We start from the raw sequence: 25,163 nt of genomic DNA, 5'->3' as shown, positions 1-25,163 counted from the left end.
AAACCTGGTAATATATAATTATTTCGGTACCTAACTTATAGCTATTTACCTGTTATTTATTAAATTATTACTGATATTACGTATATTATGCTTTTTCGGCTCTTAATACATATACTTTTATTATAAAATTACAATTAATCTGCTATATAACTAATATATAATATATAGCTATAAGCTTTTAAAAACCTGGCAATACGTAATTATTTCGGTACCTAACTTATAGCTATTCGCCCGTTATTTGATATCGAGTTATTAACTATATGATTTTGGTAAGGGAGCTTCTCACTAACGTGTGTTTTTCAAAACCGCCTCGCTTACGTGCCCGCTTTTCAGGCATTTGACAGCAATCAATGGAATTTCCAAGCAGCAGCACCACATGCGGCTTTGAGTACCGGCCTCTCGATATTGTCCAGAACGAGATCCGCATCCTCAAGATTGCCCCCCCGACATCAAGCACAAACCAAGAAGACCTGGTGCAATGCACACTTGAGCACGTCTCACTTGGCACGATGCCATCCTACGTGGCGCTCTCGTACTGCTGGGGCGACCCCAGCAACAGGGTGGAGATCATCGTATCGGACTCGAAAGTATCTGTGACTACTAGCCTCGAGACAGCATTACGCCGCCTCCGAAGGGAGGGTTCATTGTCTGTCTGGGCGGACGCTCTCTGCATTAATCAGGCGGACGTGGTGGAGAGGAGTCTCCAGATCCGTCAGATGCGTGCGATTTACTGCCGAGCAAAGTGTGTTTTGTCGTGGTTGGTGGATTGGAGCGGCTGGGAAGCTTCTGTAGCGAGTGTTAAGCGACTTTCGACCGCCTTTATCGCTCTCGAGGACAATGACGCTGTCCCGCAAAGAGTGGTGGACTGCGTCAACTGGTTGGACCTAGCCTCGCTCTTCCACCAGCCATACTGGACGCGGGCTTGGGTAGTCCAAGAAATGGCCGTGGCGGCGGAGCTCAAGATTCTGTGCGGCGACGTTGGTCGGATAACTCTAGGAAGCGTTAATGACGCCGTTGAAGCATGCAAGAGGTACGTGCTCATTCAGCTCTCTCGGCTGAAAAGCAGCGAAAGGTACATGCCATAGCGAACTGACTATGGATTATTTAGAATGGCTGGATGCCCATCTGCTTACGCTTTTCTCGAGAAGTATCCGTGCGACTATATAGGCCAACTTCACACGTTGCGAGTGCAAACCCTGAGTGCCGAGCCTGTCAAGCTCATCGACATTCTATCTCGGATGTGCTCAAGTCGCAGCTCAGATATCCACGATAAGGTATTCGCATTCCTTGGTCTAGCTTATGATGCGAACACCTTACTACCTTCCCCTGCGTATGCACAGTCTACGTATGTCATTAGTCGCGAGATGACCCTTACAACTATCAAGCTAATGAACTCTCTCGACTTTCCGGTATTGTTCGCCAGGAAGGAGGCTTCAGCGGCAGCGACTGTGGGCTCAGTTGCGTCTGTCAATGAGAGACCTAATGAAGGGCCTGACAAGGAGGCAAAACCATCTTGGGTACCGGATTGGTTCCATGCAGCCACTTGGGCTGACGATCGCAAGGACCGATACATCCTCCGCCGGGATCTCTTCTTGGATGAGAGGAATTCCGAAAGTACTATCGCCGTTTGGAAGGCCACTTCTGGGTCCACGCCAAGATATCGTATCGTTGACCAGGTTCTTACAACCAGAGGGATTGTGTTCGATAGAATAGCATACATCAGTACTGTATTTGGGGAGGCGACAACACCTATATTTCCGATGCCTCTCTTCTCTTCCAAGCCGTGTTTGATGGAACAGCCTCGTAATTCTATGACGCCCCCTTTACTAGTCTTAGAGGAGCATATAAAAGAGTTGTGGGAACGGAATCGAGCTAAGGGCGCCTTCACCCCTATGGTCAATTCCTTACTATTTTGGCTCCTTGTGGGATTTATTTCCTCTTCGCCGTCGGTGGGAGCTTACGGTAGTGGACTGAATTTTCGAGAATTGCACTTCGCACACCTGTCGTATTTCGATTTATTCGTCGCGCGTACTTCTGGAGTCGCGTACGGTAGGAAGGTGGATGAAATTCGTCAATGGTTGGCAACAAACGGGCAACTCGCGATTGGCGGCGCCAGATTTTGTGATCTGCTCCGTCATTCGAAGCCTATACGTTACGGATGGCTGATCACCGAGGATGCTAGAAAGATGGATAATAGGGTCTTGGAGTATGTATACGCAATTCTCAGCCAGGGCAGGCGCCTGGGAACTACGTGTGCCGATCGGAATAGTGTTACGAATTTCGAATTTCTAGTGGGATGGGTTCCAGAGAACGCCTCCACGGGAGACTCGGTGGCTTTGCTGGTGGGGTGTTCGGTCCCTGTCATCCTTCGACGACGGCCAGCGGGAGGGTATTGGATAGTAGGGGATGCCCATTTTCCTACGACTATGTACGGTGAGGCCGCCAAGGACATGTACACTTGGCAGAACATTGACCTTTACTGAGGGAGGTGACTCTTCTCCGTTGATAGCTATCTCCCTCAACTTTCCGAAAACGACTCGGCAGTTGGGGTCTCCCTCGCGGAATTTGACCATGTCCGAATGCTTTTCGTAATACCTCCCTCCTACTTCATAAGGTGATTTTTCTCCCCGTACGATGCAAACGAATATCAACATCGCTGATCAGAATGTGCCTAACCCACATGATGATAATTACGACCGGTTGTCCGACACGTACCTCATTAGAAAGACTGCGGATGCCGATAATACTGAGGAACACTGTTCCTTCTGCTTCGATGATTGGTAGATCGGGGACGGGATGGTTCGACTGCGCTGTTGCAATCACTGGTTGCACGAATACTGCCTATCTAAGTCCGTTCTCGATGACTGTTGCCCCACTTGCAGAATCCGGCTTACTTCATTAAATGATGTGATGGTCCTCTCAGAGGCTGCTTCAACGGGAGATATTCTAAAGGTCAAGGAGCTTTTGGAAAGGGATACGTGTTGTACGGCGCAAGACTTCTACGGCAGGGCACTTTTACATTTGGCGGTTCTATTTGGACACGAAGAGGTGGTCAAGGAGCTGCTTGACCATGGAGTCGACATATCCATCAGTGATTTAAAGGGGCGGGCAGCGCTCCACCTCGCGGCACAGCGCTATTCTCCAGACATTCTAAGGCTTCTCCTGGAGAGACGAGCTGATATAGCTGCTCGAGATTGCGAAGGTATGACTGCGCTTCACTTTGCATACAAAAATGGCATCACAGAAATGATAGACTACTTGGTCGAGAAGGGAGCCAAAAGAGACGCTAAGACCGAATACGACCTTACACCGGAGATGCTTCATCCTCACAGTGCGTATTCAGAAGCAATGAGATTGTTATCACAGTAACTATGTGCATTCATTGATATTTCTGTGTCCTATTTTCTGATTGCTGTGAAGGTAGAAAATATCCTCTGGTTTGAGTTTTCAGCAGTTTGGGTAAGGCTTGTTTTGGAGCTGGTAATGGACCCTTGCGTGCTCAAGCTCCTTGTCGAATTGGACCGTGAGAGGGCCTCTCGGAGAAATGTATCTATATGCCGGCTATACGTTTATCGGGGCGACATGTCGTGGTGGCTTGAGGGTTCCTTGAAAAGATCAAAGTGCGACGGAGTCATCATCGCATGTCCGCAAAACAGCAAAGGACAGGTTTGCTAGAAGGGTCGGGTGTATCCCAAGGAGACGAGGAGAAGATCGACCAAAATAGCCAGGCGAGCTTCGACCTCCCACCTGCATGACGTGGGCAGAGACTTAGTGCGGGAGCATGATAAGCTGTTCCCGTGCGATCTTGAAGGCGGGCCAATAGGATATCCGGAGAGTGTGGCAACGCCATTGGCTCATCTGGAGCGTACGGATGAGGACTTTGTATATCTTGGGAAGAACGATACATAGTACAATTCGTGGAAAGCTCTCTGTGAACTTCAGGGAGAGGTGGATATAGCTGTACGGCGGAGGAGAGACGCCATCCAGGCTCAAGGCGAGCATGACGATGAACATGACGATGAACATCGTCATGCTGAGCGCATGAGACAGGAGACACTCCTCCGCAACAGCCAACGACATCCCTCCCACCCATGTCTATCTCCAACTCCCTGTCTCCAAATTTCCAGCCTCCCAACAGTGTGCTCTCCTCTCCTTCTTCCAACAACGACGACGATGGCGATGGTGAAGTCGAAAGCGATGGCGCTGGGGGGGTCGGGGTCAGCGGCCGAGGCGCAGCAAACCTAGGAAGAGCTTCAAGGCTGTTGAGAGCAGCCAGCAGCGGAAGGGCGGGCTTCTGGGGCCCAAGGCGAAGGAACCAGCGAAGAGGCGTAAGCCTGGGAAGAAGACATTGGCGGCGGCGGCAGAGATGTCTCAATTGCTGGACACATATGTTCCACCGCCCAGCAATACTGTAAAATTAGACAGTTAGCAGTTGTCTTAATGTGTGTGCTTACTAACATACCCCGCGTTGAGCCACAGCGCCACAGCGATAAGGTAGGGACCGTAACAATGTTACAGTGGGAATATTACGGTCCGGAGACTTACCGGCTACGAGTGGGACCTAATATCTCAACGGCCTTGCAACCCGGTTGAGTCATTCGAACCATTTCAATGACGAGTTGGCATTTTTCCTTATAAAGAGTGTGGGGTTTTCTGTCGTTGACTTACTCATATTGGCAAGTCAAACCGAAGTACGTGAACATCAATTCCCTTTAAGCTAAGGTGCTTCTGGCAAGTTATATATTCGGAGCGCTCTCCGGTCGATAACAGGTTTCCAAATAACAAAGCATTGCACCTAAAACATGATCGGCCTACACACAGAAGTGGCAAACGCTAGTGACGTACAAGTACTGTATATCATCTTTATGTTTGCCGCTGATATACTATAGAGCGCAAAGAGAAACATGACGAGAGAGTACTAGGAGACGAGTAGACGCTAGTTGAAAGGGGGTAGGGGAAGTGGTCTTTTACCGAAATGGTCTTTCACCAGATAGCGCCTTAGTCAGCAGCGCCCGGGCCAATCCGCTTGGGGGCTTTTAACGAAAGACCGCCCTCACATAACTAGTAGCCTTTATATTAGAATTTATTATTAGCTTCTATCTAACTTATTAGAAGCCGGTTTGAATTAAAATTATATAACTAAAATTAGTTATTAATTACTTTTATATTTTAGTATAATAAATATTAGAAAAAGCTTAAATAGGCCTTTTATTTATAATTACTATTATTTTTACTAATAAGTAAATATTAAGCTTTATTATAATTATATTATTAATAATATAATAAATTAAATAAGCTATAATTAAAAATAAAAAAAATTACTTTTATAAATCTAATAAAAAAACAAGTTCTAAAAAGAAATAATACTAAAAAAATAAATTATAAATTATAATAAATAAGTTTATAAAACAAATTAAGTTTATTTATAAAAAAAATATATTATATTATTATTTTAGTTTAATTTCTTTATTAGAACTAATATAATTATCTAAATTAATTAAACTTTTTATATTTAAATCCTGAAATTCTTATATTTTAGTTAAAAAAATTTTTAGCTAGCTTTAATTAATTTATTTATTATAAATATTATTTTTTATTTTATAATTTTTATATATATTACTATCTTATAATAATTATTAAATAAATATAATATAAATTCTTTTATTATTTTAGTTATTAGAACTGTGAGGTGTTTGTTGGTAGGCAATAAGACAATAGAATGAATCAGTGTATTGTGAAACCACAGTGTTAAATTCAGTACAGAACTAATCTCTGTCCCTCCTGTGAGGTCCAGGGAAGCCCCCTCTAAATAGGAGGCCCCGATGGCATACATACAATTAGTGATTTATAAGCCTAATGCATATGATGTAAACAGTAGTTGGTTGGGATATCGAAGGGCTGCCGAACTCCCTGATCGACACCCGCGATATCCGAGGTTCGTCACATGCCCTTAAGTCACGTGCGACCCTGCACACATCACAAGAACTTTTTATTAATTAGTTTATAAATTATATATAGTTTTTTAAAAGTAATAATAAATTTTTATAAAATTAATTCTATTATTTTTAAATTAATTTATATAAATTAAATATAATAAATTAGAGAAATATATTATTAAAATAGTAATTTATTAAAAGTAATAATAGCTATAAGAAAACAAGATTTTATAATAATAGCTAATTTATAAATAAAAGATATTATAATAATTATATTTAAAATAAATATATATATAATTAAAATAAAAACTAAATATAAAACTAAATTAAATAAAAATAGTTTAAATAAAAACAAAAATAAATAAAATAAAATAGATTTATTTTTTTAAATTATTAATTAAATAATAAAACTAAAAGTTTTTATTTTTTCTTTTTATAATAAGGCTTTTTAATAAATTTTATTTAAAATAATTCCGATTTACTAAAATTTATATTAATATATATAATTTTTTTTTATAATAAAACTATAAAATAGTTCTAATTTATTTATTTTTTATTTTTTAATATAATTTTTTAATTAATTTAATATTAATAGCTTTATTTCTATTAGTTTATTAGTATTTAAAAATAATATATTTTAGATATATATTAATTAAAAATTCAAATTCTTTATTAGTTATTAAAACTAAATAGTTATATTTGAGAAATAAATATCTCGAAATATTATTAATAATAAATTAAATAAAAAAAAGAGAAATATTAAAGTATTTTAATTAAAGTTCTATATAAATCCTATATTACGGGAAAATACTAGTAATAATTATATTTTTTTATATTATATTTGCCTTATTTAAAATAAAGTATAATATATTAAATATAGAGATATAACCTGGCCCTGGAATTATAAATTCAAGGGGTTTTCTGAATAGAAATTCCTGGTTCACATGTGACTATATCTCTTTCATATGTCTGGTAAAGCCGCGGTGTCTAAATTATTATAATTGCTAGGAGTTGGATCTGTGGGCCGATTCACTGGTATACTTCTTCGTACTGGCTGCGCATTGTAGATTGCCGTGAGTGGTCTATGAAGCGCATGATGACTAGCGCTTCTCGCTTAGCTGAGCACGGACCAGTCATCCTTTGGAATATTTCTACCTCAAGGATTCCTCTTCTCTATTGAGCTATAGATCTTGTAACATCCAACTGTTACGATACTCACCTTTGATCAAAAGTCACAACTCAAAGCAGATTACTTGCCTCATACACCACTTACCTCCTACATCACCTACCTCCCACACCAAGCGCTCAGAGCTCGATCACCGCCTTGGGAGATGGCACAAACAAATGAACAAAGCACCGCAGGTCGATCCAGCAACCCAATGACATTATGCATCGAAGCATGCAAGGCCGACGATGTATCGCTGATGGAACAGGCTATATCAATCGCCTCCAAATCTAACTCGAGCCATGCAGTCCAGGACGTCGTTCAACGGGGCCTTAGGCGCTCAGCAGCAAGGGGAGCGGTTCACGTGCTTAACTATTTAGTTGACCACCCTCACGGCGCTGATGTCGCAGCACTGAGTGCCTCAGATATTATGGTCAATGATGATATGGCCAAACCTTCGCAAGAGATCCTTGAGATCCTCGTTGCTCACGGATGGGATATCAATACACAAGGCCCTGGTAAGATTACTAGTTGGCCGTTGCTTTGGCATGTCGTGGAATATCCGGATCTTGTTAGATTGTGCTTGGATCACGGCGCTAGAGTTGATATTCCTGACAACCCGCCTCAAGTCAAGGATGGCGTGCAGAGCCGTACAGGTGTGCCACCCCCAACAATTCTCGGCATGGCGGCGTCGTCAGGCAGTGTCGAGACATTCGAGCTACTACGAGCGAAAGGCGCTCCCTTGGACCCACGGACGCTGCACCGCGCAGTCGAGCAAGCCACGATCCTAGCACCAAAAGAGGGCTCTGAGCCCAGCTCATTCTATACACACCGTATGGACATGATACGCCATCTTGTAGACGTCGCCAAGCTTGACGTCAATGCCGTACAACACCAGCTTGGCCGCCAATGCAGCACTCCACTTTGCACCGTGGCTGGACGACCCACCAATCAAATATTTCGAGAGCTGGTATACTTCTTACTGGATCGCGGCGCGGATCCAAATCTGAATTGTAAGACGCAGGAAGATACAAATTGGCCGAGTGCCGTTGCTTGCGCTCAGTCTTGTGGCAATATGCGCTTCTTACAAGCTGTAAAGGACTGGCAGGCAGAGAAGCAGGTTGAGAAGCAGGGTGAGCGGGGGGGCGATACAGATTGACATAGCTGCAACAAGCTGCGTGGTGGTGAATTTGGGTTGGTACATTTGCTTGATATTGCATTGTGCACGAAAATACTATTGCAACTTCGAATTTTGAATATAAAACGGTCAACCTGCTGCCAGGAACTACGATCAAGACATCTTTTACTCCAAATCCTCCTTCCCTTCCCTCTTCCCTCTTCCTTCTTCCTTCTTCCCTCACTATTCTACTTGTCTTTCTCGCCAAAGCCATTCTCACAAACTCAATTTCCTATCTCCAAACGACGCAGCCCTTGACACGGTTGACAAATAGTAGTACGTCCTATACACCATCACCAACACCATCACACCCGCGTCGACTTCCCTTGACTTACGACGGCGCTGCTAGTGCTGATTATCGTGCTTACGCGGCTTGATATTGGAGTCGTATTTGCTTTTCAGCTCGTTAATGAAGAAAGGGGGAGGCGGAATGTCGTGCGTCATATGGAAAAAGTTCTCTGAATATGCACTGGGAGTTGAATCCTTCGTGGAATCCTTCGTGTAATCCGTCGTGTAATCCGTCGTGTAATCCGTCGTGTAATCCTTCGTGTAACCCATCGTGGAATCCTTCGTGGAATCCTTCGCGTTGAATCCTTCATGTTCGCCCTCATAATCTCATGAGACACTTCCACTATCCCAAAATTCTGTTGAAGATATAAATCGACATTTTCGCTCATGATTATCAAAAGGAATCTCTGCAGGTTATCAAGACTTAAAATGTTGGATATTGTATTTTATTGTCTATCGTTCCGTGCCTTGTCCTTAAAGAATGCCGGTAGTATATATGAGACAGTGTTACTGAAGCATGGAAATTTGAAATCCCATGAACGACTTGCAGTTGCAGGACCGTGAAAAGTAAGAGGGATAATTTGATTGATATGGTAAGGATGAAGGGGATGTAGTGGGGGATTTGTAGTCGATTGTTTGGAGGTTATATTTTGGGGGTTGTGGTGGGGTTTGGTGAGAGTTCTGTTTTTGGGGGTTCTGTTCTGGGGTTGGAGGAGAAGGAGCAGGTTGTGGTGGGGTTTAGTGAGATTTCTGTTGGTGCTGGTGAGGATACTGGTGGATTCCATAGTCGCTGAATGGCGTTGGTGTGAGAGGGAGCTTCTTTTGGGAGGAATGGTTGAGTGATGGTAGAAGACCTATACGAGACTCACATCTTGAAGACAGGTAATGTTTGATATAAAAGTCTATAATTCAGACTAGAGATTGTAAACTACGACATTTCCGGAAGCGACAGTATGAATAAAGCAACGCCACGATATCCGTGTATCCAGTATCCGTTCCATCATGAATGCGGGAAAGTAGATGCCAAATTCATCACTCGTATAAGTTACAATTCGAGCCATTTCCCCTATATGGTGTGTTCCACTATAGCTTCTGATCTCGAAAGCTACTTGCCAGCCGAACCCAGGCTTAGAGACCCCAATGTGAATGGTTTTTCGTTCTGATATTGGATGGAGGTCAAGTTAGGATATGTTTGTGAATCAGTATCAAATTGAGCGAAGCAGCCACCATCCTTGTAGGCAATCAGATCAGCTGAGTTGGAAGCTGCCGTACTGATGTAGGTGAGTGCAAAGCAAGCGAATGTTATTGGGTTGCCCTTCGAGTCTGTAGGGCTGTAACATTGGCCTATTGCATTTAGGATAGTTTGCTCGAGGACGTTGATGCAATCGGAATCAGTATATATATCGATATACACCTGACCCGTAGGCGTGGGTGCAGCAGTCGAGCTTGTTGTGACTGCTGTAGGAGCAAAGGATGCACAATATGTATTTGTAACGCAAGCCGTTTCACCTGATTAGTTATTAGTGACAGGTTCGGGACAAGTTCAACGGTGATGAAGAGTTACATACTTGGGTTAGGTCCGAGAGCGCACTGAGTCGAAGTAGCGGTCGATACACAGGTTTCACCGGCTGGTGTACTTTGAGCAGTGGTAAGCGTCGGCAGGTTACTCAATGGGGGCGATGAACTCCCGCTTGGTGTAGGTGTAATTGTTACGGTACTCGGGGTGGATGCCGGGATCGATGAGCTCGGAGGAACCGATGTCGATGAGATTGATGTGGTCGGAGGTACTGATGTCGGTGTGCCAGGGGATGTCGTTGGAGAGCTACAAAGACTACCAGCTTGGCGCTTTTGGTTGGCGGGACATGAGCCAGTTTGACTAGGCATATGTTAGTAGACAAAGATGTAATAGTAGGTCTGGTCAATTAGGATAATACACCAGGCCCGGGCCTCATATAAACTCCCTAGTCGTCTTGAGGCTTCTTTGACGGATGATTTGCTACTTACCCTGGTAAAGCGTCCCATTGGTCAGAACCCATCAATTTGCCCTGCATCCAGCACTGCCAAATAGCCTGCTGAGGAGGGCCGATTGGTTCGAATGTATTCGGGTCTTCCTTTTGATTGTTGCTGTATACGACCTATGATAAATGTGCTTGTTAGATCCATGTAATTGCAGTATAGGCTCCTTAGAAACACGATGCAGGGGAAATGGCCCAACACTTACGGTTGCTTTGCCGTAGCCATCCGAGCTCAGAAATCTATCGTTGGTCTGCCTCCTGTAGGTGAATTGCGAAATTGGCACACCGGGCATTAGTTGTCCCAATTGTGTTTTGATTGGGGTGAGTCTATCTGGAAGCGTAACGCCCTGTGGAATCGTAGTTGAACCATCGAAGAGAGGTTGGAAGTCTCCGTTCGTAAGACTGGCGCGCTGATCGGCGCTGGAAACGCCCGCAGTAAGATCAAGATCGAGGGTCGCTGGTGTCATAATGAAAATCTTCGTGGTCGCAGTGTCACCGAACACACCGCCCTGTACGAGAACTGTAAGTGACTCAGTAACGCCGTTCTCAGTTACACCGCCGGTAAGACCACTGTCACGACCAGTGCTACAAGTGCAGATGTCAGTAAAGGTTAGCGAGGGGTTGGGGCGATGATATGAGAACAAGGAGAGGTTCTCTCGGCGTACTTTAGGTAATTGACTACACCCGTCTGGAAATTGTAACTGGGACTCACGCCAAAGTATGGTTCCCAGAGGTGGCTGACATATACACCTACACAGGTAAGTATCAGTATTGAGTTCTTTCAAAAGTGGCTAAAGGACTAAAAGCTTACCAAGCCGGGACACCACCACGACGGAAGTGCAGCCTCTCAAGCCTTCGACCAAGATATTTAGCTCGGAGTTGTCAAAGTATTTAAACCGAGAACTCGAGATTTCCGTCTGGCCCACGTTGTCTTCTGAGACCACAGTCGTATCCGACGCGCCAGCGACCTCGGAATAGAATTCAGCAATACCATCAGCGTTTGCTTCACTTGGAATATCACGCTCGGCCAAAGTCAAGTTTCGGGCATAGGAAAACAGGTCCTTTGCCTTCTTTGTGTCCGTCGTTGGCAGGGGAGGCGCTGCTGTAGCAGTTGTGAGTCCTCGCTTAGCTACGCAAGCCGTACAACCAAGGGTGCAAGAGTATGGGTAGTCTGAGCTTGATGCAGTTGAAGTAGTCGCGGTCGAGCTTGCGCTGTCTGTAACATCACAACCGAATATAGTGGCACACGTTGAAAGCACCGAGGAGGTGGTGGTAACAGTAGCAGTGTCGACGCCGAATGATGTACTAGTCAAGCAAACCTCAGCCGACTCAGTCTTGCAACCATCATCAGGTCCATCGGTTGGCTTTGGCTCATATGTTGGTAAATTATCGGGACCGATAGTAACCGATGGCCAGGGAGGTAGTGTGCCGCTGATGCTGACCGAGATGGAAAGCGATGGGGGGAAGGTAATCCCTGGTGGCGGACCAGGAGGGCGAACACCAGTCGGCAGGTTGAATTCCCAGCCGCCGATGCTAATATCCCCAAACTGAATGCACAAGTCGAAGAACCAGAGGTTGCAAGGTATTTCAGTCCCACCATCGGTCGCCTTTGCAGATAAGGTCAGTGAAAATTTCAGACAGGAGGTGAAGCTTAGAGTGGATGGAAACTTGGAAAGCAAGCCAGATCCAGCAAGTTACTATTACTGCTAGCGAGAACGCTTTCGCTGGTCAGACTTACCTTAGGTGCCGGCACGGAAGTGGTAACGGGAAAGATTCCACCGATCGGTATTGTCGATGAAGATGTGCTGCTCGAGCTCGGCGGACCTGTTGGGGAGAAAGTGAACACAGATCCTTCTCCATTTGTAACGGTGATTGGTGTAGTGACCGCTGTAGGGATTGTAAATCCCTCTCCGGAGCTTGAAATCACGGTCTCACCGGCAGGATCCGTTGTGGTGATAATCCCAGGAGGGCCTGATAATGAAGTTGGGCTTGAGCTGCCTGGTGGGGGTGAGAATGTTGGGGAAAATGTAAAAACAGAGCCATCACCGTTGGTAAGAGTAATTGGTGTAGTGACCGCCGTAGGGATTGTAAATCCCTCTCCGGAGCTTGAAATTACTGTCTCACCAGCGGGATCCGTTGTGGTAATAACTCCAGGAGGGCCTGATGATGAAGTTGGGCTCGAGCTGCCTGGTGGGGGTGAGACGGTTGGCGAAAATGTAAAAATAGAGCCATTACCATTGGTAAGAGTAATTGGTGTAGTGGCCGCCGTAGGGATTGTAAACTGCTCGCCGGAGCTTGATATCACGGTCTCTCCTGCAGGATCTGTTGTAGTGAGAATGCCAGGCAAGCTTGATGAGCTCGTTGCTTGAGTGGTAGGTTGGAAGGTAACGATAGAGCTATCCGGCAAGGTGACAACGCTGGCAGTAGAGATACCAGTAGGAAGTGTAACGGCTCCTGAACTATCCGAAATTACTGTTTGTCCGAGAGAGTTTGTCGTGGTAACGACGCCGGAGATAGTTGTGGGCGGGGACGAAGACCCAGTAGCAGTAGTAGATGGTTGAAAGGTAACAACAGAACCATCAGGCAAGGTAACAACGCTAGCAGTAGAGATACCTGTAGAAAGGGTAACGGCTCCTGAGCTGTCGGAGATTACGGTCTGTCCGAGAGAATTGGTCGTAGTGACGACGCCGGGGACGGTTGCGGGCGGGGACGAAGACCCAGGAGTAGTAGTAGATGGCTGAAAGGTAACAATAGAACCATCGGGCAAGGTGACAACGCTGGCAGTAGATATACCAGTTGTCAGTGTAACAGCACCAGAGCTGTCGGAGATTACAGTCTGTCCCAGAGAGTTGGTCGTTGTAACAATTCCAGGTATTGTGGAAGAACCAGGGGTAGTTGTGGAAGAGCCTGGTGTGATTGAGGAAGAACCTGGGGGGGTCGAGGAAGACCCTGGGGGCACACTGCTGCTGCTCGCTGGAGGAACAACGGCTGTGCTACTGGCGGGTGAAATTGTAGCCGTCGAACTGTTGGTGTGAGTCACAATTGACGTGCTGCTGCTTGCCGGAGGGACGACTGTAATGCTGGTCGAGGTAGACAGTGTCGTAGGAATGCTGGTAGTGATAGTTGTGACACAAGTAGTCGTCGTACCAGTTGTCTGTACCGGAGCCGATGAAGTCGAGTGACCGTGACACTGAGGACGTTTGCTACAAAACTTGCCCTTGCAGCTGGTGCCGCAGCAGCTATAGGGAACAATGCAATGGTCTCCAGCATGGAGAGTCGATAGCAGCGGGTTAGCGTCCAGGAGACATCTGAAATCGATAATAAGTTCCTCTGCAAGTTCCTCTAGCGTGGCGAAGTCGGAGAGGTGGACTTCGACGGCGGTGTCAACGTTGGCAGATACGGCGAGGTCACGCTCTGCACGTTGTTGCTGGTTCCTTGTGGGGATCCATGAGGCTTGAGTAAGACTTGTCGCGAGCAGGATTGCTAAAGTCCAGTGAGCAAACTCCATCTTAGTATGAGATTGGCAATGACATGAGAAACGAGAAAGACTGTTTGTTTGAGGAAGTTTGAGGACTTACTTAGAGGGACGTGGATGCAAATTATATATGCCTCCTAGTTGTGGTCAAAGTATACCCTCTGGCTACGCATCGAAAGGCCTCACCTTCTTCGCCGCAGGCAAGGGATTGGTGGCGTGGCTATCGCACGGTATTCCATAGGGAACACAATGTCATTCACATTACACAGCAGACTTCAGCCGCACAGTATTTCATGTGAAAGACTGTTTCATGTACATTGCACAGCAGAACTCAGCCGTACTATTTATTGAAGTACTTACGAAAATAACAGTCGTGCCGCTCCTCTACCTAAAGAGTGACGGCTTGGTGGAGTTGGCGGGGATAGTAATTGGCCTTTTCACAATTTTCTCAGCTTTGGGATCCTGCCTACTGTGCCAGTAAGGGCCCGTTTCGCACGGGCTCACGAAGTTGAAAGCTGAATATTAGTAATATTGAACTCTAGCGTTCAACGCCCGATATTGAACGCTAGTATCTGTACAATTTGGACTTGTTTCGCACGCCGTAGATACTCAGTATTCATAATAATTACGGAGGTTTCAGATTCATCTCCGCTAGCATTTTCAGCCTCTATTTTCAGACTCACTAATCTTCCACTTCTCATTCCTAAAATAATTAGTGATTACTCCCTATCCCTTCGTTGGTGAGACATGGTCCGTACTAGCAAGGGGGCCTGGCTCAGGGCAAAAAGGCGATTTATGACTAATAAGTTTCTAAGCAAAAGTACGTCTTTTCGCCCTGAGCCAGGCCCCCTTGCTAGTACGGACCATGTCTCACCGGACGAAGGATTAATTATAGCGTCTTAAAGCCTGAATTTATTTTATTCTTAAATGGAAAAGTAATTAATAAAATAATTATATCTTATATTACTTACTACTAAATAAATCAATCCGAGATTATTTCTACGAGAATCGCAAAATTTTAGGCTTTAGAAAGAATTTATGCCCTGAAGTCATTACCAAACTTGTCCCAAAACAAAATGAAGGAAGATAATTAATTATTAAATGCTGGTATATAATGGAGCCCACTGTAAATTAGGGCATTTAGGGTATATAGGGTATATATAGTAGCCTAAGGCCGAGCTTTGAACGCTCAGTATTTTGAGAACGACCTTCTAGAGGTCGTTCTGAAAATACTGAGATTAGTATGGGGGGGCAAATACTGGCATTCAAATACCAGCGTTCAAATCTAGTTTCCCCCCAAAAAAAATGCGAAACGCTAATTTTTGTAATATCCGAACGCCAGTATTCGGATATTGGCAGTATCCGAATATTGGCGGGGTGCGAAACGGGCCCTAATACACATGTCAACGCGTTAGTAAGGAATAATCCGGATAGGTGGTGAGTGTCCTCCTTGCCGAATATCAATTATCTTAAAACATTGCTTAATATCAGCTGCTCGATCCTTCGAGATTGTTGTAATCATAGACAGTGGGGATAGAGTCCGGGAACCTGCCGGTTGCTTATTTTGTACCTGCGGCTTATTTTGTACCTGCGGCTTATTTTGTGCCTGCAGCTTATTTTGTACCTGCAGCTTATTTCTACTAATCGTCAGCCTCGCTTGTGCGCTGACTGTTCTCGCGAGTAACAGTCAGCGATACGCGACGCTGACGATCATACCTGCCTCGATTTCTATCTCCTCCTCCCTTCCTACCTAAATCCAAGCAAGACAATCTCCCTCCTCCTGCCCCGCCTCCCCAACCCTCTCCTTACAAAATAACCTTGAAAAAAACACTCCTTCCCATTCCTAGAAACGCTTTATATTAGCTTCTTCTCTTCTCCAAAATGCGTTGAAAACAATATCGATACAAAGGGCGAAGAGGGAAGGCAAAATGCAAAAGTAAAAGGTAAGAAAAACATATCTAGGAAGGAAAGGGGAAGAAACAGTTTTTGCCCCTCTCTCCAAAAACAACTTGTCTAAGGAAAGAAACATCCACTCCCCTCCCAAACATCTCCTATACCCAAGCCCGAAGAAAGAAACCTTGTTCTTGTTTGCCTCGACTCCCTCCCTTTCAACTACAGTAGAATTCACTGGAGAAAGTAAAGTAAACAAACTTACGAATCCAAACACCTCCTCATCATATCCTCCCACCTATGCTTCGCCTCCCTCCGATGGCCCCCCCTCCACCTATTCGCCTCCCTCACCAACTCCATCCAATCCCTCATCACCCCCTCACACCCCTCTTATCAGGAATATTACCCCTCCCAACCAAGTCCTTCCATTCCTCGATATTGAATTCCTTGCCTTTGCCCGTCTGATGTTTCAATCGCTCCATGTCCTTTGCTACCCAGCGTATGCTTCCTAAGACGTCGGTTAGTCGGTACTGCGCCATTATCTGGAGGAGTTTTCACCAAAAGTACCTCATGTCGCACTCCCAATAAGGTTGGCGATTTTAAACTTAGTCTATTGTTACAGTAATTAGTTTGTTGGTCGTAGGAGAAGTACACGGAGGGCGAGCATCATGGCCTACATTTTTTTCATTGAATCCACAGGTTTCGAGGCTGTACTAGTTAAATTAAAATAAGTGTTTCACAGGCAATTAGATCGAGATTTCGTTCACCGCAGTGGACGGGTTGCAAAGACATATTGTAGCTGTATTGATCCCTGCACCACAAGAATCCAAAAGGTCGCAAGTTCACAACCCCAGAGAGCTCGCAGCGTGGTTCTGTGTTTACGTCAGCAGCAACAAAGCCGTCGAGCTGACAGTTTTTCTAAATGGACTAGGATTTATGGTATGGCGGACCTTGCTGGTCTTAACTAGTGACTCGAGCATGTCGTCCAACCACCAGTATAGAGAGCATGAGAACAAATAATGGGAGTTGTATGCAGTAACATTATGACAGCCCACAAGACAGCAAGTGAGATATTGCAAAAACCTGTATAAGTTCTCCAGCTAGGGGTGGCCGTTATTATTATCAAAATATGAACTTAAACAATTACAGGCTAGTAAAAATGCACTTGTATTAAATAATAACAAGCTATAAGTAAACTCCAGAAAGTATTAATCAGTGTGAGAAATGAATAGATTAGATTAGATTAATGGCCATTAATCTAATCTATTCATGCAATTTTCTCATTAATCATATTCTATTCACGAATTAATTAAGATAATCATGAATATTCATAAATACCTTGATTAATGTACACGTGACTGCCGCACGTGATATGCTAACCTAATTAGGTAAGGATCTGGCTCTAGTGCTACCTTGCTCCTAGAGAGAAAAGCTCGCTAAGGCAGTGCTAGAGCAAGAACCTTACTTAATTAGGCTAGTTTATTACCTGACGCGGTCACGTGTATATTAATCAAGGTATTCATGAATATTCATGATTAATTATTCTAATCTAATCAAATTACATAAGTATCACGTTAATCAAATTTTATTCACGCCATTCATGAATATTCATGAATTAATCAATTAATCTGATTAATTTTTTCGCACACTGGTATTAATGAAAGCAATAGATTTATATAAGGTGTTTCTTATTGTCTAGAATGGAAAGCAAAGTCTTGCTAGTAATGCAAATATAAGAACCTTTAAAATTATACCCAGTTATTGGTAATATAGATAGCAAATCTAAACCCCTAACCCTAAAAATTATGAGCATGGAAATACCTCTTTGTCTTTCATGTAATGTTTCTAACTCTAGAAGAAGGGATTTTTTATATCTGAAGGAAGCAATTATCTTTTGCTTTTAAAGTCAATCCTTTATTCAATGTTCTTGATTTCTTATTCTGAGCAAATGAAGCAGTCTCAAAACCTAGCCTCTAGGAACAGACGATCTCAGGATTAATAGTCTCCTTCACCATTGCAACTGCAAGTTACTATTGCCAAAAATAGCAATGGTAAGACACGAGACAATTTGTGGGAATCACGACTTCCGTCTAGTACTAGGTACTTTTCAATAGCAACATTCTCGCGCTTGGCTGAAGTGTGGAGAGGCTGGGTTCTGTTTCCTTCGACTAGCAACAGCCGGTTGCCGTTGCAAACAAGAAAACGATAGGACGTAACAGACAAGCTGGACCCGAAAACTTCGGGCCTGGGCAAGCTCAAGATAGTGTCTTAGGATCCTTTATTCCAACTCCAGCAATAATGGGGTGTTCACGTTAGAGGGTGAGGCTGAGCTGCACCTTTTCGGTATTGTGAGCGTGAGGCGTGGTGTTGAGTAATGCCAAGACCTTGGCACTGCATCATTGTCTAGTTAAAGGGAAGCAAAAATGGATTTCTGTTGCCCCTGGCCAAAGCTTTGCATCCCTCTGCATCTGGTAATGGAGATGACACCATTATATTAAGTTAGGATTCCCTCTGGAAGATTTCGCAGCATAAGATGTTTTTCTTTTAGAGAGTATGCTTCTCTCTTCGATTTAAACACTTCAAAGTTTGGCTATATTAGTTGTGCATAATTACGAGAGAATTTAGGAAGTAGATCTATCTTTCTTTTTTATCGTAATTTTTAATATTAACTAACTGGGTACTTACTAGGTGTGAAGCTTTTGTGTACTGTAAGTGGGTTTAATCGAGCAGTGTCGTAGAGTTCAACCGCGAGGGATAGCGAAATGTTTCGAGTTAATAACATAAGCAGCAAATACGATTGAACGAGAGTTTTGATCAATAATTGATGAAATAACCTCATACTTCCTCACGCTGGGCCATTTTATATCTGCTCAGCCTCCTCTGCGTTAAAGGGCCTGCCGGCAAACTCATTCCTGTCCTTCTGTCTCTTCAAAATCGCCTCTTCAATCTCGCTCCCGGAATCAATCAGGCGATATGATCTAGAAAGTGGGTTCCTTTGACCAATTCGATGAACACGAGCATAAGCCTGCATCTCCCGTACAAACTCATTATCCGGTTCCATTAACACGATGTTGGATGCTCGTGTTAGCTGAAGACCAACGCCAAGTAATCTTGATGTCCCAATCAGGAAACGGACATCTGTCTTGCTCTTTCGTTTGCCCTTGAGGTCCATTGCATCGGTGAAAGCGTTTATAATCTCAGCTTTCTCGCTTGCTTTCATGCGTCCTGCAATCACACCAACCCGCTCCTTCTCCTCGGGGAAATATTTCTGGATAAACTGCTTGCACGTTAGTGGGCTCTACTGTGGAGTAAGAAATGTAGTCATACTTACCAGTTTCAAAAGAAAGGCCACTTGCGGAAAGTTCGTCAAAATTACAAGCTTTTGGTCATTGCCAGAGACGTCTTTCTGGGAAAGGATTTGGGGAATAAAAGTGTACAGCCACACGCATTTTGGGCTTCCTTCGACAATTTGTCTGAGGTGCTTTCCATACGGCGTATTGAACTCCTTTTTGTCGATAGCGCTTTTAAATGACTGGACTTCCTCCCCGGTGAGAGTCAAGCGGTCAGCCGCTTCGTCGCTTGTGACAAGTTTGAACAGATATGGAAATGTAGCGAGAATTCGCGACCTCCAGGATGTCTTGCATATGGCGTTAAAGCCGAGTCGCGTCGGACGAATATCTGACCGTCTGCTGTCTGGAAAGTTGTCCCATTTTCCCTGCAGTTGCTCAAGAACAGCATCTCTCTCCGAGTCGAACTTTGCCTCGAAAGCAGGGATCAATGCATCGAATGTTTCGTTTGGCTTGATATATACGTCTTGGTGGATATGTGGCTGTTTCTTGATCAAGGATTGGCTTTCGAACCACTCGGTCTCTGCAGTCCGTCTAATCATGAATTTACCCAAGAACGGCTTGAATGCAGCGAGTATCTGTTTCACCGCTTCATCATCCCTCTTGTTGCTCTTGACCTGGGAGTCGTACTCCTTACATATGGCGTCAAGCTTTTCCCATTTGAAGTCAGTGTCATGTGTGACAGAGTGCTTCTCAATCGCCCAAAGGACCCCCTCGAGCCCTCTTGGCGTCTGCGAAAATGGCGTCCCAGAGTAGCCCCAGACGAAAGGCCGTACTGAGTTGTTCCAAGTTGGGAGATTGGCAAGAATTTCAGCCCTCCCCTTGTTCTTGAAGTATTCTTCGTGAGATTCGTCGATCATGCCGATTCCAAATATAAGACAAGATCTAGTCCCAGACTTCCACTCCCCACCTTTCTTTGGATCACGGACTTGGCCATTTGTCTCAAACTTTCTTGCGAACTTTGGATACGTCTCTTTCGTCGTCAGTAAAAGGTACCCTTCATGGTATTCCTTTGGCCTGTCATCTCCATTCCCATCTTTTCCTCGTATATACTTTTCAGCCTGCATCCTTGTTATATTCTGAGCTGTCTCCCCACTCGCCAATCTATCTGCAATGGTTATGTTGATGTTATTAAAAGTTGCAGGATGGTCTACTACAATCTTCAAGGCGAGCTCGTTGTTGGTGATATCGACGTGAGTTTTCCACTGTGCCCACCATTGTCCCACCAAACCTTGTGGTACGCACGCCATTCTCAATCCTGGTTGCGGGGCCATCCTCGAAGTCGGGCTTATAGAAGAACATGGACATGCGATCCATCCCGCTTTTGATGGACTGGGACATTCGCCTCTCTGGCCTTTGAGCAAATGTTTGCCATCTTGCAAAGCTCGTGATTTTGATACTTCCCTATAAAGAACAGATAATTGGCGTTCAGTAACGAAATAGGCGAGGAATGAGAGTGTCTTTCCAAGCCCCATGTCGTCAGCGAGGAAACCGCCACCAAGCTCGCGTGATGTGAACATTTGCCAGTAAACTCCGAATGCTTGATATTGATAGATCTTGGTATTGAGACCAGTAACCGTAATGAAATTGTCAATTTTGGTTCCTTTGGGATCGTGTCTGAACATCGCGCAGCATTCCTTCCAGCGAACGAGCGTATCCTGTGTGTCGCGAGGATCTCTGAGTTGTGTTAATTCGCCGAGGTTCTGCAATTTCTGGAGCCTTGAGGATTGTTAGCTTTCCTCAATATCCTTCATGTAGGAATGTACGTGGTCACCAAGAGAGTACATACTTGCTAACTATGCGATCTTCGTTTGAGACTTCTTCTTCTTCGTCATCGTCATCTTTTTGCTTCTCTTCCAGTTGTTCTTCCGCCTCTCCCTCCGCTGTCCCATCACCAAGAATGTCCAGTTTATCTGCATCTCCGTCGTCTGCTCCCTCGGCTCCACCACGTTTGAAAGTGACTCGCTTCTCTTCTTGGTACAAGAATTTGAATCGTTCACTCTCTTCATCCTTGGTCTCAGGGATCCTCTTCACAGGACCATTGACAGCTTTCATTACGGCGGCTTTGATTGATCCAATATGAGACTGCTTGCTACTGTTCGTCGATCGTGGACTTGGCGGTGTTGTAGCGACAGTATATCCACTCTCTCTTCTCGGGTTGGAAAAGTGATCTGTATGCGGCGAAATTCGGCGATTTGGCAAACCGGTCATTGCAGAAACTTGCACAGAGAGATCTGTACGGGCTCTTCTTATATCTTCAGATCCTTGCTCGGAGTCTGCTGTGGTGAATGGGCTGAGGCGTTCTTGTGGTAAAATCTTACTTGGTGTTTCCCCAGGAAAAGTTCTTCCTCGATCAGCTTCGTCATCCGTCTCTTTTAACCGTGCATCGTTGTGTCCGTCCTTGATCTCGAGTCGTTTCTTCCTGTGCTGCTCAGACTCTGGTTGAAATACGAATGTCAACACGTTATTGTTGCCGCGATTTAGATACAAGTTATTGAGCGCAACTCCGAAGCTGTCTTGATCTACCACAGCTTCATAAATTCCTTTGTGGTCGAGGAATCCAAGCTTGCCAAACATTATATGTATAGGGTTCCCGCCGTCGGCTATATGCAGCTTCTCTTCGAAAGCCATGAGAAATGACTCGAAACTGTAGTTATGTACTTTATCTGAGTCTCGGCCACTTTCTAAGAAACGTGACGCAGGAGCCTTTACCACATTGGTGTCATCCTCAGTGACGGCTCCTGTTCTCCAAACCTCAAGCTCGAAGGTCTTCTGGTGAAGACCTGCTTGCTGAACCCGGTGGTTGAAACAACTGGCTGGGTGCACACCCTCATTGCCATGTTGTAATAAATTATGATGAACCGAATCCGAGCCAAGGGGGTTTGCGACATTCTCGGGGTCAAAAGCGGAACTGCTCCTCTCCCTCTTCTCCTTGCTGTCCCTTCCGAATGTGTTTTTGAAACGCTTGAACATTATCAATCCCGGCAGGGTGATACTCTGACAATACTGGAGGGTTTTGTCCGATTGGTATTTCAATTCAGAGAAAGGCTTTTCCAGCCTTCTCACGATGGTAACGATTTCGTGGATGTTTATCGGCTAGCCAATATCAAGAGAAAGAGAGGAAATGCAAATCTGAAGTCCTCGAGTCTCCGCCCTATGCCTCGAGTTATGTGCTTCATGGCATTTTGCTGCATCCAGCATAGACGGATCTGGTAGGATAAAGGTGCTTTCAGTATTGACGGAAACGGTTGGTAGTCAACGAAAATCATCGCGCAACAAAGAAACGTAGGTGGACCTTTCAGCAGTTAGAATAAAAGTAAGCCACAAAGAAAGACCTGGGCTTGGTAAGTGCAATATGGTTTGGGAGGCTTTGTGGCCCTCAACTTCGAAGTTCATAGTGGGGTGCTAGACTAGAAGCCCCTATAACCATAGCGAGTCAGGAGTCAGGTTTAGCGACCGCCCCCTATCTGCAAGCGAATTTCGGTTTGCGAGGAAACGCCCAGCAGCGGGGCAGCTGACTCAGCACCCTGTACCTTCACCACTTCAGCAAAAATCAACGTCGCGTCGTACAGGCGCGTTTCCATACTCACAGCACAAGCAACTGAAGAGACTGTCTTCGGCCATTTTCTTGCAACATTCTTTTGGTTTCACTTGATCTGCCACTGGATGCTTGAAGAGACCGAGATGCCCCTGTCTGCTCGAGAGCTTAAGTTCTTAACAGCTTCTGCTCATGGCGGGGATAAATCCAGGCCCCTTCGTTCAACGGCACCCTCAGACCAAAGACTAACATCACCGCTACGTGAGTTGGCTTCGCAGATTAGGGCGAGACAATCCAGAATGTTCCTGTCAGCATGTAGCTTGAAGTTTGCCATTCGCATGCGACAGCATCCCGTCCTCACCACGAGAAAGAACCGACATCGCAAAGAACTCTCAATCTACTTCTCGCGCTCTACTGTTACCTTCGGTATCGAATCTATGAGATTTCGGAACAGAAGATCCATTTCCTGCCGTACATTTTCCTCGTCGACACCCAACACCTTCCTCCCCTCCATCACGATCCTTCCATCGACAATCACGGTATCCACTCCCGACCCATTGCATCCGAAAACAAGATGGCTTTCCAGCATGCGCCGTCGTTCTTCCTTGGGCTCCTTGAGAAGCGGCGTAAACATCATGTCCTTCTTCAAATCAAGAAGAATCACGTCCGCCTTCTTCCCCGCTACCAACATTCCAGCATCAATACCCAAAGCTTTTGCGCCATTGCTTGTCCCCATCCTCAGAATCTGGCTTGGCTGTCCCAACGAAGCATCCTCCATCGTCGCTCGCTGCATATAAGATGTTATCTTCATCTCTTCGAACATATCTGTGGAATTATGGCACTCGCACGCATCAACCCCCAAGCCGATATTGATACCGGCTTTGAGCATGTCCTGGACTCTAGCAACTCCATTTCCGAGCTTCGCATTTGACCCTGCGTTGTGCGAGAATGATGTGCCAGTCTCGCCTAGTAGCCGAATCTCGTTGTCTGACAAGTGTACACAATGCGCTGCCACGCAATCCGGACCCAGGATTCCAGCCTCGTAAACCATCTCCACGGGACGTTTGCCAAATCTCTTCATGCTATCCGCGATCTCAGTTCTGCTCTCGCACAAATGGATGTGGACGCCAGTTCCCAGCTCTTTCTTCACCCGTCCAATCTCAGCGAGCAAAGGTTCGTCGGAAAGCGGCATCCACTCTAGGCCAAGCCAAACCTTGATGCGCCCGTTTCCCTTGTTATTGTTGCGCTTGAATGCTTGCACATTATCATCTACGGAATCAAGCATATGCTCAGGAAGCGCAATATTGTTGCTAATGACCGCCCGAATCCCAGTTTGCAATGCAGCACTCGCAAGTGAGTCCAGGTGGCGGTACATATCGTTCACAGTCGTAGTTCCAGACTTCAGAGCTGTGATGTACGAGTGCAAGGCCGCCGTGAGGCACGTCTCTGGTGTCAGGGCTCGAATTGAGGGATACCATATTCGGTCAAGGAATTCCCAGAGAGGTAGGTTGTCCCCATAGCCCTATTGTCATTGTCAACGGTTCGTTACACAACAATTTGATCGCATTTCGCACCTTTGCAACAGAAGTGTGGAAGTGAAGGTCGACCAAACCGGGCATTACAAGTTTGTCTGTGCCATCAATAATTGTCGTTTCTCCATCATATTCATCTAGAATCGTATCCCGCGCCCAGTCTCCGATGCTGAAGATTTTGTCATTTCGAATCTCGATGGTTCCTGGATAGTAGAACGTATTGTCATCGTCAAGTGTCAAAACTGTTGTGTTTTGTATAATAATTCGAGTCATTTGGATCTGGTAGGATATTACTTCAGTTGGTCACACTGATGAATTGTCAGTTCGAAGTTCGAAGGTCGAGATGATTTTTACTCAAAGGTGGGATGTTGGAACGTATTGTCGCCTTGTGACCATTTGTGTTACCCCACTACTGTGGGAGCATTTCTTGGGCGGGCGGGCCTCTTTCACGTGCCACTAGAAGGGTGCCTTGTCTTGTAGGTAAATGGGAGCAAATTTTGACGTCGTCGAGTCAAACCTCTCTCTCTGATGGTGGCGGAGCCGAGTTTGACATCTGTTCAAGCTACTGATAAGCGACCGGATATTGTAAATTCAACTTTCCCTGGTAGTATCTCTTTGTGGCCCCCAATCTCACTCTCCTAGTCTCTCATTGTTAGGTAGCCCTTGAAAATGACAGGCCATGACATCGAGATCTTGTCAAGGACCGGGAGGTAGTTGCCCGTCTTCGCCACCGAGCCCTATCCAATTGTTCACTTTCAAATAGCATCCGGCATCCGTCGAGTGACTTTGGTGTTGACACT

The 25,163-nt window shown here is 45.2% G+C and overlaps 7 protein-coding genes across 7 annotated transcripts; 3 read left to right on the top strand and 4 right to left on the bottom strand.

Moving 5' to 3' along the window:
- Positions 1-509: 509 nt before the first annotated feature.
- K444DRAFT_636101 (HET-domain-containing protein) lies at positions 510-2,483 on the top strand (the record flags this gene model as incomplete). The annotated part of the gene is made up of 2 exons (XM_024883955.1): positions 510-1,030; positions 1,109-2,483. 2 exons carry the CDS (start codon positions 510-512, stop codon positions 2,481-2,483), a joined length of 1,896 nt encoding a protein of 631 aa, XP_024729528.1.
- A 157-nt stretch (positions 2,484-2,640) lies between these two features.
- Positions 2,641-3,529, top strand: K444DRAFT_202644 (ankyrin). The gene is made up of 3 exons (XM_024871011.1): positions 2,641-3,202; positions 3,254-3,365; positions 3,421-3,529. Exons 1-3 carry the CDS (start codon positions 2,797-2,799, stop codon positions 3,422-3,424), a joined length of 522 nt encoding a protein of 173 aa, XP_024729527.1. The 5' UTR covers positions 2,641-2,796; the 3' UTR covers positions 3,425-3,529.
- Positions 3,374-4,607, bottom strand: K444DRAFT_668743 (uncharacterized protein; the record flags this gene model as incomplete). Its single annotated transcript, XM_024887442.1, has 2 exons — positions 3,374-4,409; positions 4,546-4,607. 2 exons carry the CDS (start codon positions 4,605-4,607, stop codon positions 3,635-3,637), a joined length of 837 nt encoding a protein of 278 aa, XP_024729526.1. The 3' UTR covers positions 3,374-3,634.
- A 2,519-nt stretch (positions 4,608-7,126) lies between these two features.
- On the top strand, positions 7,127-8,404 carry K444DRAFT_619872 (uncharacterized protein). Its single transcript, XM_024881598.1, has one exon. It carries the CDS (start codon positions 7,268-7,270, stop codon positions 8,258-8,260), a length of 993 nt encoding a protein of 330 aa, XP_024729525.1. The 5' UTR covers positions 7,127-7,267; the 3' UTR covers positions 8,261-8,404.
- A 780-nt stretch (positions 8,405-9,184) lies between these two features.
- On the bottom strand, positions 9,185-14,130 carry K444DRAFT_668741 (uncharacterized protein). The gene is made up of 7 exons (XM_024887441.1): positions 12,320-14,130; positions 11,393-12,188; positions 11,247-11,331; positions 10,788-11,166; positions 10,571-10,701; positions 10,135-10,442; positions 9,185-10,075 (listed from the first exon to the last, which is right to left on the bottom strand). The coding sequence occupies exons 1-7, from the start codon at positions 14,087-14,089 to the stop codon at positions 9,672-9,674; spliced, it is 3,873 nt and encodes a 1,290-aa protein (XP_024729524.1). The 5' UTR covers positions 14,090-14,130; the 3' UTR covers positions 9,185-9,671.
- Positions 14,131-18,806: 4,676 nt separating this feature from the next.
- On the bottom strand, positions 18,807-22,266 carry K444DRAFT_705052 (uncharacterized protein; the record flags this gene model as incomplete). The annotated part of the gene is made up of 3 exons (XM_024888098.1): positions 18,807-19,223; positions 19,278-21,012; positions 21,083-22,266. The coding sequence occupies 3 exons, from the start codon at positions 22,264-22,266 to the stop codon at positions 18,807-18,809; spliced, it is 3,336 nt and encodes a 1,111-aa protein (XP_024729523.1).
- Positions 22,267-22,993: 727 nt separating this feature from the next.
- K444DRAFT_619871 (n-ethylammeline chlorohydrolase) lies at positions 22,994-24,725 on the bottom strand. The gene is made up of 2 exons (XM_024881597.1): positions 24,406-24,725; positions 22,994-24,353 (listed from the first exon to the last, which is right to left on the bottom strand). The coding sequence occupies exons 1-2, from the start codon at positions 24,634-24,636 to the stop codon at positions 23,229-23,231; spliced, it is 1,356 nt and encodes a 451-aa protein (XP_024729522.1). The 5' UTR covers positions 24,637-24,725; the 3' UTR covers positions 22,994-23,228.
- Between the last annotated feature and the right edge of the window lie 438 nt (positions 24,726-25,163).

This window comes from Hyaloscypha bicolor (genome assembly GCF_002865645.1).
Source record: "Hyaloscypha bicolor E unplaced genomic scaffold K444scaffold_169, whole genome shotgun sequence".
NCBI lineage: Eukaryota > Fungi > Ascomycota > Leotiomycetes > Helotiales > Hyaloscyphaceae > Hyaloscypha > Hyaloscypha bicolor.
This window is presented reverse-complemented; position numbering and strand designations above follow the sequence as displayed.

Bases quoted from the DNA above. Each gene is read 5' to 3' on its own strand.
- K444DRAFT_668741 (XM_024887441.1), bottom strand. From the start codon at position 14,089: ATGGAGTTTGCTCACTGGACTTTAGCAATCCTGCTCGCGACAAGTCTT. The intron at 12,189-12,319 runs GTAAGTCTGACC...TTATCTGCAAAG, and splicing joins CTTCCGTGCCGGCACCTAAG to GCGACCGATGGTGGGACTGA. The intron at 10,443-10,570 runs GTAAGTAGCAAA...ACATATGCCTAG, and splicing joins CAATGGGACGCTTTACCAGG to TCAAACTGGCTCATGTCCCG.
- K444DRAFT_619871 (XM_024881597.1), bottom strand. From the start codon at position 24,636: ATGACTCGAATTATTATACAAAACACAACAGTTTTGACACTTGACGAT. The intron at 24,354-24,405 runs GTGCGAAATGCG...CAATGACAATAG, and splicing joins TCCACACTTCTGTTGCAAAG to GGCTATGGGGACAACCTACC.
- K444DRAFT_202644 (XM_024871011.1), top strand. From the start codon at position 2,797: ATGGTTCGACTGCGCTGTTGCAATCACTGGTTGCACGAATACTGCCTA. The intron at 3,203-3,253 runs GTATGACTGCGC...CAGAAATGATAG, and splicing joins AGCTGCTCGAGATTGCGAAG to ACTACTTGGTCGAGAAGGGA.
- K444DRAFT_619872 (XM_024881598.1), top strand. From the start codon at position 7,268: ATGGCACAAACAAATGAACAAAGCACCGCAGGTCGATCCAGCAACCCA.